The 13684-nt window shown below is 35.9% G+C and overlaps 1 protein-coding gene across 1 annotated transcript in view; it reads left to right on the plus strand.

Moving 5' to 3' along the window:
- The first annotated feature begins 5832 nt into the window (after positions 1 to 5832).
- beta-Man (beta-mannosidase) overlaps positions 5833 to 13684 on the plus strand; it is a 386558-nt gene continuing 378706 nt past the window's right edge. Inside the window, exon 1 of the mRNA XM_090413087.1 lies at positions 5833 to 6268. Within this exon, the coding sequence (XP_090269213.1) occupies positions 6097 to 6268 (172 nt within the window). The 5' untranslated portion in view covers positions 5833 to 6096. The remainder of the gene's footprint in view (positions 6269 to 13684) is intronic.

The raw sequence follows: 13684 nt of genomic DNA on the forward strand, positions 1-13684 counted from the left end.
TTATCTACTTTTATCTCAATTCAATTGTAGTATACAACACTAATGGATTGACAAAGAAGTTATACTTTACAACATAGGTCTGCTAAGAGTTTATTGCAACAACTTGTTAACATTTTATGATAATGATAAAATTGAGTTAGATAAGGGGAGTGCATATGCCATTAGACTTGCTAAGGCTTTTGATAACATACATAGAATTCTGTTGCATAAAATGAAGAATTTGGGATTGGATAGCGAATTATTATCGTCCATAAGCAGATGCCTTAATAGCATCTATAAAAAAGTGATATGTGGGGGATATGCGTTCACAAGATTTAGTGTCCAGTGGTATATCACAGGGATTATTCCATGACTAAATCTTTAAAATAATAACATTGGGAAGATTCAACGGATGACATATAGCTACTTCCTGGTGATGCAAAGATAGCTATAGTAATAAGAATTGCGGCTGATATTATTATTATTATTTGAGATTTAAAGGGTGTCCAGGACTCATCAAAAGAGGCTATAAATCATACAGGCCTACTGTCATACCTTCTCTTAAATTCATTCACACTAGATACACTCATCCCCTGAACGCAAACTATTCCAATCACTCACTGCTCTGCGAGAGAAAACCTAGCTCTTAACCAATTTGTTGACTGCAAACAAACTTAACTTAACTTCCTTGGATTCCCCACGTGTGCTTGCTACCCATCTTCCATACAATGAAAAAATGCATCAGATAATATCCATAGCATCCATTCAAAAATTTATAGACCCCTATTATATCACCCTCTTTCTCCTGAGTAGTATGGTGGTCACTTGAAACCAGATCAAGATCAACATAAGATAAGGAATCGTGACGTGATTGGTTGTTCAAATGATGACATCATTGTGTGCGTGACGTAATGAGTTTGGAATGCTTCGATGTCCCTTGGGGCATATGTGGCAGTGACATCAGTTCTTGTGTTTTGGTTCGCATATGGAAGTATGGGTGATGGTAGAGAGATAAGGATTCGTGTCGTGATTGGTGGGGCACTTCTGACCAGATCAAGATCAAGATAAGATAAGGAATCATGTCGTGGATGTGTGTTGTTATCAGATGTAGAAAAGTGGCATCATTTGTTAGTCGTAAATAAGTGATATAATTTGTTAGTTGTAAATAAGTGATATAATTTGTTAGTTGTAAATAAGTGAAACTCTATCTTATCACTATCCATCACCCGTATGGCCAGTCTTATGGGTGAGGGATAGTGATAAGATAGAGTTTGGAATGTTTGGAATTTATCTGGGGGGGTTCCCTTCTGTCAGTGACATCATGATGTGTTGGGTTCACGTAAATCGTTGTGGGTGCTTTTAAAGACGTGACGTTATGTGTTTGGAAATTTCCGGGAAACATATGTCTCTGTGACATCACGTGGTGTTATGGTTTGCCTATGGAATTGTGGGCGATGTTTTTGAGATAAGATATCTTGGAATTTCCCAGGGTGACAAACATCCATCATTGTCATCATGTTTTGTGTTTGGTTGTCTATAGATAGCAGTACTAATTTTCCAATACAGTTTCGGGTATTTCTTTCCAGTTAAAAGACTATGGGAATTCTTAGAGTATAGTAGAGTCTAGTGGCGACAGCGTTTAGTCTTTTCTGAATAATTTAATTATATGCTGGTATCCCTCAAACACACACTTTTTTCCAATAGCTCATACATATTTTATTCTATATTCATATTCTAATTCTAATTCATGTTTTATTCATAATTCATCCGAATATTTTGATTTGTCTAAAATTAAGGTCTTAAAGTTCAATAAATAAATAAATAAATAAATAAACAAATCGTGTGTGAATTCACTGTAATTTCAAAAGTGATCTTACTTAAATATGCATAACACATCAACGACACTGTTTGTTCTTTTAAGTTTACACATTTATTTAACAGATATTATTTACGATGTAATATGAAGAAATAGGAATTTACAGATATCACCAATGCATGTGATGTTTTTCTTGTCGTAACATTTCTTTGATGAGACATGTGCGATTGGCTGATTTTGATACTGCTTCCCAGATGAGTATGTCAATTTCAACATACACTAATATTAGCAGCACTGCTATAAAAGCAAGTATCTGCCACTTTTGCGATGGTTCTTGATTTTCACCTGCAAAGAAAAAAAACTTATTGTTAGTGAAGGAAAAGTTAGCAGATTACTATAATCCTAATACAGTAGTTAGTTTTGGAAGTATCAAAGCTTCACAGAAACATACAAATTTGCCACATGAAACCATGAAAAGTTGGTTAGCAACACATGTTATTTGGCAGATATGTCATCCCATGCAAAAGAGAATGGGGGCGTATGTTTCCTTCTTGTAGGCATTGATGGTTTTTCCCGATTTGCATGGGTTCGAACACTGAAGAAGAAATCAGCAGACTCTGCTGTTAATGCTTTCGAGTTTATTTTTAAAGAAGTGCCATGTTACATAAACACAGATCAAGGAAAAGAGTTTTGCAACAAGTCAGTTCGTGCATTGTTTAAGAACCATAATATTCATTTCTACATGACCAGGAGCAAAATGAAAGTACCCGTTGCAGAAAGATTTATCAGAGCATTGAAAACAAAGATCTACAAATGGATGACGTATAATAAATGTAAATGTTATACGAATGTATTGTCGACCCTTGTACATTTTTATTACCTCACACCACACCGCATTATCGGTATGGCTCCTTCGGAAGTTAACCTTCACAACAAGGATCCTGTTTGGAAACACTTGTATGGTACCCAAGAAGAGACTATCAAACCAAAATTTTACCCCAAAACCAAAAGGGTTTGGGGGTAACTGGACATGAGATCTGTTCACTATTGCTCAGATTATTAATATGTCACGTTGCATCAAAGATCATTCTGCTGACATAGAAAAAGAGCTGATTCATCGACTTAGACTTTGCAGTGAATATTCATTGCAAATGGATGAATCTACAGATGTCGCAGACTCGCTGTATTACTAGCTTTTGTTCGTTACATATTTGCTAAAAGTATTGAAGAAGATTTACTCATGTGGTACCGGAGAAGATATATTCAAATGTATTAATAATTATATTACAAAACAAGAAATCGGTTGGGAGAAGAGTATTGACATTGGTACAGATGGTGCTCAAGCAATGGTAGGAAAGATGAAGGGAGTTGTAACACGTATCCTGCAAGTAGCTACAAGAGTCACCAAAAGTCATTGTGTTCTGCATAGACAAGCACTAGTAACAAAAAGAATTCCAACATATTTAAAAACTATTTTGGATGAAGCCGTAGAAATGATCAACTATGTAAAATCTCGACCACTTCAATCCAGATTATTTAAAATTTTGTGCGATCAAATGGGCAGTGCACATAACGCACTTTTATTACATACTGAAGTGAGACTATCCAGAGGAAAAGCATTATTGGGACTTTTTGAACTTCGTAGTAAGTTAATGGTCTTCTTGATGTCATATAATTTAGGACAAAATTCATTGAATTATTAATGAGTCTTGCATATCTGGCAGATATTTTTACAAAGTGCAATGAAATTAACATATCATTACAAGGAAAGAATATTACAATTTTTAATACAAGAGATAAAATTGCATCTTTTGATAGATATCTAGGAAGTTGCAATTTTGGATTTCTACAATTGAACAGAATAATTTTGATTGTTTTCCCACCTTGCATGAATTTTTGATTGAAATGAATTCTAAAGTAAATGAAGAAGTATCTAACGTAATTTTAGAACACTTGCTTGACTTACAATCAACCCTTTGGCAATATTTTCCAAAATCCAGTGAGGATAATTCCTGGGTTCTGAATCCATTTACAGTGACAGCTAAGCCAGCAGGCTTCAGCTCAAGTGATTATGAAAATCTAATTGACTTAATTAGTGACTCTGATTTAAAACAAAAATACAAGGAACTGCTATAAATGATTAGATATATGAAGAGCCAAAGGCTTCAATTCGGTGACATATGACTTGTTTAAGTTAAGGGATATTGCATCCCATATCGTTTCTTAGCCGAATAAGAAACTCAAAGAGTTTCACGCCGAATATAGTAGAAACTATGTAAAGTTCGGCGATTCCAAGCGTAAGCAAATACCTGGAAACTGCAGCAATTGACCCTTAAGGTAGTGCAAGCTGAGGCAACTCGTGTCAAAGGTGGAGAAAGATCCGATCACTATTCTTGATATTTACCCATAATGTGAACTTAGCTCCTAGGAGAGCTGTATTACTGTTCTACATTATGAGAGAAGGTCACTACCCAGACCGGTTTCAACCTTATGTATAGGTGAAGCGGGCTCTAAAAATAAGACGATCCCGAAACATCGCCCAACTCAGCGTTGTTCCACCCGATGACAGGCTCACCCCGTCACCGAGAAGAACTCAGCATTGGTTCTATCCAGTGGCAGGCTCACCCCACCACCAAGCAGAGCCATAATCTCAGTGGTGGCCCCACTCAGAGACAGGCAAAAACCTACCTCCAAGTGGAGCCACTCAAAGCCAGATCCGCCTCGCACCGGTTTTCACCCTCATTGGGGTTTCATCAGTGAGTAGGTAGACCTAGTTAATAAAAGCCAGATCCGCCTCGCACCGGTTTTCACCCTCATTGGGGTTTCATCAGTGAGTAGGTAGACCTAGTTAATAATAGTTAATAATATCAAGTTTGTAGCGAACAGAACTTACAACCCTTCTATGAGTATTGTCGAGAGGTGTCATAATAAATTATTAGATATATGAAGAGCCAAAGGCTTCAATTCGGCGACATATGACTTGTTTAAGTTAAGGGATATTACATCCCATACTGACCCTTAAAGTGGTGCAAGATGTACAGCTCCTAGGAGCTAAGTTCACATTATGGGTAAATATCAAGAATAGTGATCGGAACTTGCTCCACCTTTGACATGAGTTGCCTCAGCTTGCACTACCTTAAAGGTCAGTTCCTGCAGTTTCCAGGTATTTGCTTACGCTTGGAATCGCCGAACATTATATAGTTTCTACTATATTTGGCATGAAAATCTTTGAGTTTCTTATTCGGCTAAGAAACAATATGGGATGTAATATCCCTTAACTTAAACAAATGCTATAAATGATTTCTGGACAAATTCAACAGAAGAGTACCCCAGCGTGCCAAAACTAGCTATTTTTGTTTTACTACCTTTTACAACGACATATTTATGCGAGGCAGGATTTTCATATTATGCTGCAACCAAATCAAAGTCCAGGACGCTACACCAAAACTCGACACTACACCAAATATGAGAATTCAATTTTCTAATATTGTGCCTGATATCAAAAGAATTTGTAATTTGTAAAAAATAATTTGTAAAACCCCAAAACATCGGAGTCATTAAGAACTTCATTTGCAATATACGTGTTTTACTATTTTTATGTTTTTTGTTTTTACTAATTAACATTTTACAATAAATGATTGTTTTTTTCTTAACGCTTAGATTTACTCATTTATTTTATTTATATTTACCTACCCTACAAAACCAGCACACAGGAGAAAAAGTCTGCATTCACTGTAAGTACTTATAATAATATTATAAATTTTTGGTGATCAGAATGGGATATGTCAATGAAAATCAGCACAAATTAATTTAATGACGATTTAATTGATGTTAAATTAATAATTAATTATCAATTATTAATTAACAATAAAATAAAAGCTAAATTACCAATTAATTATTAATTAATACATTACAAAATAACCAAAGTGTTCCGTGAACATTTCAGGATTTGTGAAGTGTTCCGTCGTAGTAAAAATTTGAGAAACTCTGCTCTAAAGGATAAGGTGACGAAACAACTTTCTTTCATCAAAATTAAAAATTATGAAGGTCAGCTCCCTCTGATGATTTTACTCGAAATCTCGAGTTATCTATGTAAGTTCATCATATCGCTTTTGGACATGAACTGTTTCAACCTAATATGTGTTCTGATAGTTCATACCAGAAAACATACAAGAACTTAGCGTTGTTATTTATCACTAATAACATCACGTGATTTTCAATAGCAAGTACATGCGCGAGCCAGAAGCCCTCGTGAACTTCACATCGCTACAAGTTCGGAACAGTCGTGGCAAAGAATTGCGATGGTTGGTGTCACTTGTAAATTTTACAGACTTGCATCTCTATTTTTCCATGTGTCGACTGCATTCTGTTTATTGCAAAATGAAAGTAGAACTCAAAACATGTCAAGTTTATCAAGATCTGCATCTCATATTTCGCTTAATGGATTATGGAGAGCCGTGAGTAAAAATGGAAGTAAGTTTCGGAAGTTTTTTTAAAAATATTTCTGAGTGCGAAAGCAATTTCCGGTGTTTACGTTAACCACGTGCTAAGCTACTAAACACGTGGTAGTTATTTTGTTGTGGTTGCATCCAACAATGGTTACAGTAGTGTGGTGAATCTCAGTTGAGAATTTCTTCGCTATCTGAATCTGTAATCTCTGCGCTTCTTAAAACCATTATATAATCATTGTCAACCGATTTATTGTGCATGCATACAATGATGACACATGGAGATAATTCTGGTGCACGGCAGTGACAGCTCGTCCTTAAGGGCTGCATTGAATGCAGCTGCAGCGTTTGAGTATACTAGCGAGTGGTACTGGCTAGCCAGTACTACAACCTGCATTCAGTGCAGTTCTTATGGATGAATCGCCACTGGTGCACGGTAATATTAATACATATAAATGTTGAACAAGTGTCTGTAGATAAATGAAGCAAAAGAAGAAGAAGAAAAAAGATATAGTAGATAAATAATGAAGCAGCACAACTAGAATCAGTGCTGATGTAAACAGCATGGGTAAATAAAATCACCATGCGAACAAGAAAGTACAAAACCGTAAATTAATTGCGCCGTAAACTGTACAATTATTGTATAGCGAACCTTATTATTGTGCATGCAGCCTTAGTGGCCTACCTCTCTCAAACGAGAGGTAGGACAGTAAGGCTTCTAGGTGGATCAATTAGTATCATAAGACATGTACTGTTTCTCTAAAGATTTTGTGTCATATACGAAACTACAACATGCAATTCTTGGATATCAGCACTAACTAGCCAGATGAACTTCCTTTTCCCTTAAAATATTGAATCTGAAATTTGTTAATAAGACATACTTTTCATGCCACTGTGACAAAATTTCTCTGATTACAAACAACAAAGAAGTGGCAATACTGAGTCACTGTTTCTCTGCAAGGGACACTGGTTGTACTGCTGCTATGTTGATCACATGTTGAGAGTTTCACAGTTTGTGATATTCACCTGGTTATATGATTTTCAAAGCTCAGTTGGCATCTAGTTATTGTGCACAGTAGTGCTTTTTTTTTTTTTTAATGCTTTCTAAGTGCCTTATAAGACATTGCAATCATCATCAAATTTACAAATGATTGCCATCATGCCAAAGTAACCGTTTGTTATTTTTGCTATTCTTGTTATTCTTTGCATGATGATTATCAACCTGTTTATCAGCACTTGTAACACCTTTGTAAGTTGGTAAATACTTTCTTATTTTCCTTTCAGATAGCTGACCAAAAATGGTATTTTTTTGAGGAGGGAATTAAAAAATAATAAAATAAAATAACTTATTCACAGGTTAGGTTTATAAACTTGTACAAGGTGTTCCAAAAGTCCTTATCTCATTGAAGTAGCTGTAAATTAATTTTTTGTTTTTTGCAAATTGCAAAACAAACAAACAAACAAACAAGATAATTTATGCATGGAATCTTATTATTAGTAGTAGTAGTACGGGCAACTCCAAGGAGTCCTTAGACTTATTGAGGGGAGGCCCTAACATCATGTCAAGAACAACTATTCAACATACACACAGCATCTATCATACTTCGCCTTGAACTCATTTACAGTCATGGCACCCACAATAGACTCTGGAAGCTTATTCCACTCATTCACCACTCTCCAAGTAAAAAACCTAGCTCTAACACCCTTGCTAACCACACTTTTGCCCAGCTTCCATGGATGGCCCCTAGTCCTCCCATCACCAGCCCTATTCTCAAAAATATCTTCTGAATTAATCTTATAGAAACCCATCAGTAATTTGAATGTCTCAATCATATCACCCCTTTTCTGCCTATCAACCAATTTCTGCAACCCGCAAATCTTCAACCTGTTCTCGTAAGGTTCATTCCATAGACCTACTATCATCTTGGTCACTCATCTCTGGATTCTCTCCACCTCCTCCCCATCAAGAAGAAACCCTGACGCCCAAATTTGGGCACAGTAGTCTAGGTGGGGTCTTATCAAGGCTCGATACAGAGTAACAATAACCTGTTTGTCTCTGCTCGTCAAAGTATTTTTCAGCAGCCAAGTGATTTGATGAGCTGATTTAGCCACTTTTGCGATGTGTCCCCTAAACTTCAACTCCCTATCCACCAACACTCCGAAATCCCTGGCCTCGTCAATCTTTTGGAGTACAGTTCCACCAATGTGGTATACTGCTGCTAATCTTTTCATCTCAAAATGCATAAACTTACATTTTGCCACATTAAATTGACATCCATTCTCCTTAGCCCAGCCCTCCAAACTATCCAAATCATCTTGCAAAATTTAACATCCTGTGCATTCACTATTGCTCTACCCAACTTTGCATCATCAGCAAACAAATGAACAGTTCCTCTCAGATCCTTTCCTATATCGTTAATGAACAATTTATACAGTAGTGGTCCAAGAACAGAACCCTGCGGCACACCACTAGTCACAGGCCATCTTTTGGACTCTACTCCTGAATAAACCACTCTCTGATATCTCTCCATCAACCACCCTCCTATCCATCTCACCAACCCTATATCCATCCCCATATGCTGCAGTTTACTGATTAGAATTCCATGTGGTATCCTGTCAAAGGCCTTAGCAAGGTCCAGTAGGATCACTGTAAACCCATTACCCTTATCTAGTTCAATTGTCACTGTGTTATAAAACGTGAGCAAGTTACTGAGGCATGATCCACCCTACACAAACCATGCTGTCCCCCATACAGTATCCCATTTTCATCAATCCATTCCTGTATTCACCTCTTGACTATTTTCTCCAAGACCTTGGCAACGATTCCAGATATGCTGATCGGTTGGTAATTTACAACAGCAGTCTTGGAACTCCTTTATGCAGTGGAACTATTTTCCCCTCTTTCCACCCCCTCGGGACTAACCCAGACCCGAAACTCAAATTAAACAAAATGGTCAAGGGCACTGACAATTCTTTAGCCACTTCACGTATGACACGAGCTGGTATACCATCCAATCCCACCACAACAGCAGATTACAATGATATATATATATATATATATATATATTCATATTTATATATACTGACTATAACTGAGACTAGAATAACAATTAAATTTATTCAAAACGCAAAATATTTCATCAGATTGTCCGACTTCTTCAGGCATGGGAACATAGAAAGCAAGTAAACACTATAAGAAACATCGTATCACTATAAAATGACTATTATAAAATTCAGTTGGCTTTGAACTGTAGCTACAGTCCGTGTTGAAGTTCTATTGTTAAGTAGCTGCGTGCGTCTGATTTCATGCGTGTACCAGTATCAGATATCAGAGCTGAAAGAGTACGATAGATTATAGCTAAGGTTATTATTTATGTGATGAGGTCCATAACAATTTCCTTAGGCTCGACAATGCGTCGCTCCACCTCGTCAAGGCATATATGAACTATGTTCCCATGCCTGAAGAAGTCGGACAATCCGACGAAACATGTTGCGTTTTGAATAAATTTTTAAATTTATTCAAAACGCAAGTTAATACTACAAATTGCATGCATATATATTATATATATATATGACAGAATGATCATTGACTCGGTTAACATACATAGTTTTATGAAAAATATTGAATGACTAGAACCGAGATTTAATTAAAAAGGTTTTAATATAAACACACTACTAGTTTCGGCCTGTAACAGCCTTTTTACAGGCCGAAAAACTACTTACAAAAATAGAAAGAGCTGCTTCTTTTCTCCCTCCACAAGATGCAAACCTTCTACGTATTGAATCAATCTTTATTATCAATAACGCAAAACCACCTGCAGACAACATTACTTCAACTGAACGCAAAGCTATTAAAAGTTTAAAAAACAACAGAGATATAATCATCCTCCCTGCAGATAAAGGAAATGCAACAGTCATCATGAACTCCGAAGATTACAAGAATAAAATGATTGATATACTACATAATGATACCTACTCAATACTTGAGAGAGATCCAACTCGTGAACTTCAAAATCGTACAAACAACTTATTAAAAACAACAACTGAATTATCCCGAAACGTCCGTTTATCTCTTCGCTCTCTCCATCCGTTAATTCCTCGCATATATGGTGTTCCTAAAATCCATAAAGAGAACACCCCATTACGCCCAATTGTAGAAGGTATCGATTCTCCTACATACAATCTTTCAAAATACCTTGCCAAATACCTCAAAAGTTTTTCAGGGAAATCACCTTCCTTTATCAAGAACACTACAGAATTTGTTACATACATCAAGGATATTACAGTTGATGAAAATGACATCATGGCTAGCTTGGAAATAACTTCTTTGTTCACTAATGTCCCAACAGATGAAGTCCTAACATTACTCAAGGACAAGTTATCCAAAAAAATGTTAGCCTTGCTTACACATTGCATCAGGTCTGGTTACTTCAAATTTCAAGATAATATTTACAAACAAAATCATGGACTGGCTATGGGTAATCCTTTATCTCCTGTTCTTGCAAATATCTACTTAGAAGATTTTGAAACCAAGGCTATCTCTTCCTTTATTTTAACACCTAAAGTTTGGAAACGTTATGTGGATGATGTCTTCATTGTTTGGAGCCATGGACATGAATCCCTTATGGTTTTCCTCGAACATCTCAATAGCCGACATCAAAGTATTAAGTTTACTGCTGAGCTTGAAACGGATAATTCCTTGCCTTTTCTTGATGTCAAACTGACTCGCTCTTCTGCTGGTAAACTAAAAATATCGATATATAGAAAACCCACACATACCAACAGATATCTGCACAGTCAATCTCATCATTTCCCTCCTCATAAGCTTGGAATAATTTCCACCTTGGGACATAGAGCCCGTTCTCTTCTTGATGATCCAAATGAACTGCTTACAGAAATAAACCATCTGAAAACTTCTTTCGAAGTTAATGGATATTCCAAGAAAATCATTAACAAATTCCTTCTTAATCCTCCCAGACATCACTCAGAAGAAACAAATAGATTCAAAAGCAATATACCTATTCCTTACATAAGTACTGTTTCACATAAATTAGCAAAAGTTCTAAAAAAATACAATATCAAAACCTTGTTCACTCCACTTCCAAAGATCCGTTCCTTAATTAGCCACCCAAAACCTTGTCATCATCAACTCAAATACCCTGGCGTATATAAAATATTATGTGACTGCGATATTCCTTATTTCGGGCAGACAGACAAATCTGTCGAAATGCGTATGGAAGAACACATGAGTGACATTACTTACAAGAGACAGCGAGCAAGTGCATTATCAAGTCATATCCTCTTCTCGGCTAATCCTAATGATAATAACCAAAGTCACAAAGTCTGCTGGGAAAAATCTACAAACATCTTCCGTTGCAGTGACAAAATAGAGAGAAAAATTGTGGAATCGAGAGAAATCATCTTCAATCCTGTTCATCTAAATAACAACTTAAGCTACAACCTCCCGGATAGTCATTCAGCTGTAATCATGTACTGGCGTTCACGTGATACAGCAAGCACGCACTCTCCCAACAATGCAACAAATGAAAGAACAGCTTCAAATACAACTACAACGTTTTAATGCTAATTATGTATAAAGACTGTCTATGATGTTCATAGTCTTTTAACCCTCAATGTCTAGTGTTTTTTCTTTTATAATGTCACCTGAAGAAGGCTGTTACAGGCCGAAACTAGTAGTGTGTTTATATTAAAACCTTTTTAATTAAATCTCGGTTCTAGTCATTCAATATTTTTCATAAAACTATATATATATATATATATATATATATATATATATATGCCAAAGATGAATCCTTAATTGTTCTCAAGTAAAAAGAGTTTCAAAGTCTATATGCTACATTATACTTGCAAGAAAGTGTATTGTATGTGTGAAGTAACTTCATGATTGGATTACTTGAATGTTGACACTTCACATCAGTTGCCTTAGTATCCTCTAATGCAAAAATATTATGAAAGTATTACTACTCAGACCAGTTTCGACCTTTATTAAGCTCTCATTAGTGGGAGTCAGACCCAAGAAAATACTGAAATGAAATCAATGCAAAAATCCTTTACTTTGCATTTACAAGTATCACCGTATTATTAAATATTCTGGATGAGAGATAGTTGTGGACAGTTTTTCAGCTTTGTTACAATGTATATTATACTTGACAAGAAATTATATAGGTGTTTTAATCCTATACTCAAGTGAAAGCACAAGAATGAAGTAACTTTAAAACTATTCTACTTATATATAGGCTGTTGACTTCACATCAATTGTCTTAGTAACCATTCCAGTAAAGATATTTTGCATTATTGAGACAATAAATGCAAAGTGTATATAGAGGCTGTTGACTTCATAAGCAGATTAGTCATGAAGTTACTTTTATGTTTACACTTGAATATGTGATTAAAACAATGTAATTTCTTGTCAAATATAATAATATACATTGTAACCAAGCATAAAAACTTTCCACATAATATGGTAGTTGAAGGACACCTAACTACTCAGGCAATTTAACAGTTTATTATTATTATTATGAGTATCTCCATGGAGTCAGGAGACTCATTGCGAGAAACCCAAACTATCAAAACAATATCTATCATACCTCTTCTTGAATTCATTTACAGACGAAGAACTTACAACTGAGTCAGGCAATGCATTCCACTTGTTCACCATCCTCCAAGCATAAAATCTAATTCTCACACTCTTGTTAACCACACTTTTCCTTAATTTCCAGGGATGACCTCTTGTTCTTCCATCACTATCACACAGCTGAAATATTTCCACTGCATCAATCTTATAAAACCTTTTAATAATTTAAATGTTTATATCATATCCTCTCTTCTCTGCCTATCAACCAACCTCTGCAATCCACAAGCTCTCAATCTATCAATGTATGGAGCATTTTTTACATCACTCGCCAACTTAGTCACTCTCCTCTGAACCCTCTCCACAACCTCCTCATCTCCAAGGAATCCAGGTGACCAGACTTGAGCATAGTAATCCAAATGTGGAAGTATCAACACCTTATAAAGGGGAATAATAACCTCTTTATCTCTGGATGTTAGTTTGTTCTTCAATAACCAATTAATCCTATGTGCAATCTTGGACACCTTAACAATGTGCCCTCTGAACTTCATCTCCCTATCCACCAACACCCCCAAGTCCCTAGTCTCATTAATCTCTCGGCGTGCCATTCCATCAATGTGGTACACAACTGGTAATCTTTTATCCCAAAATGCATAACTTTACACTTTTCCACATTGAACTGACATCAATTACCTTTTGCCCATTTTGCCAGCTTATTTAAATCATCCTGCAGACTCTCAACATCAGCTTGATTTTTTTACTACACTACCCAACTTTATATAAATAATTCAGCAAACAACTGATATCTCCTTTCAAGTCATTTCCTATATCATTTATGTACAAATTAAA

This window comes from Typopeltis vanoorti, chromosome 23, assembly GCF_054136105.1.
Source record: "Typopeltis vanoorti isolate ZY-2024b chromosome 23, IOZ_Tvanoo_1.0, whole genome shotgun sequence".
Taxonomy (NCBI): domain Eukaryota; kingdom Metazoa; phylum Arthropoda; class Arachnida; order Uropygi; family Thelyphonidae; genus Typopeltis; species Typopeltis vanoorti.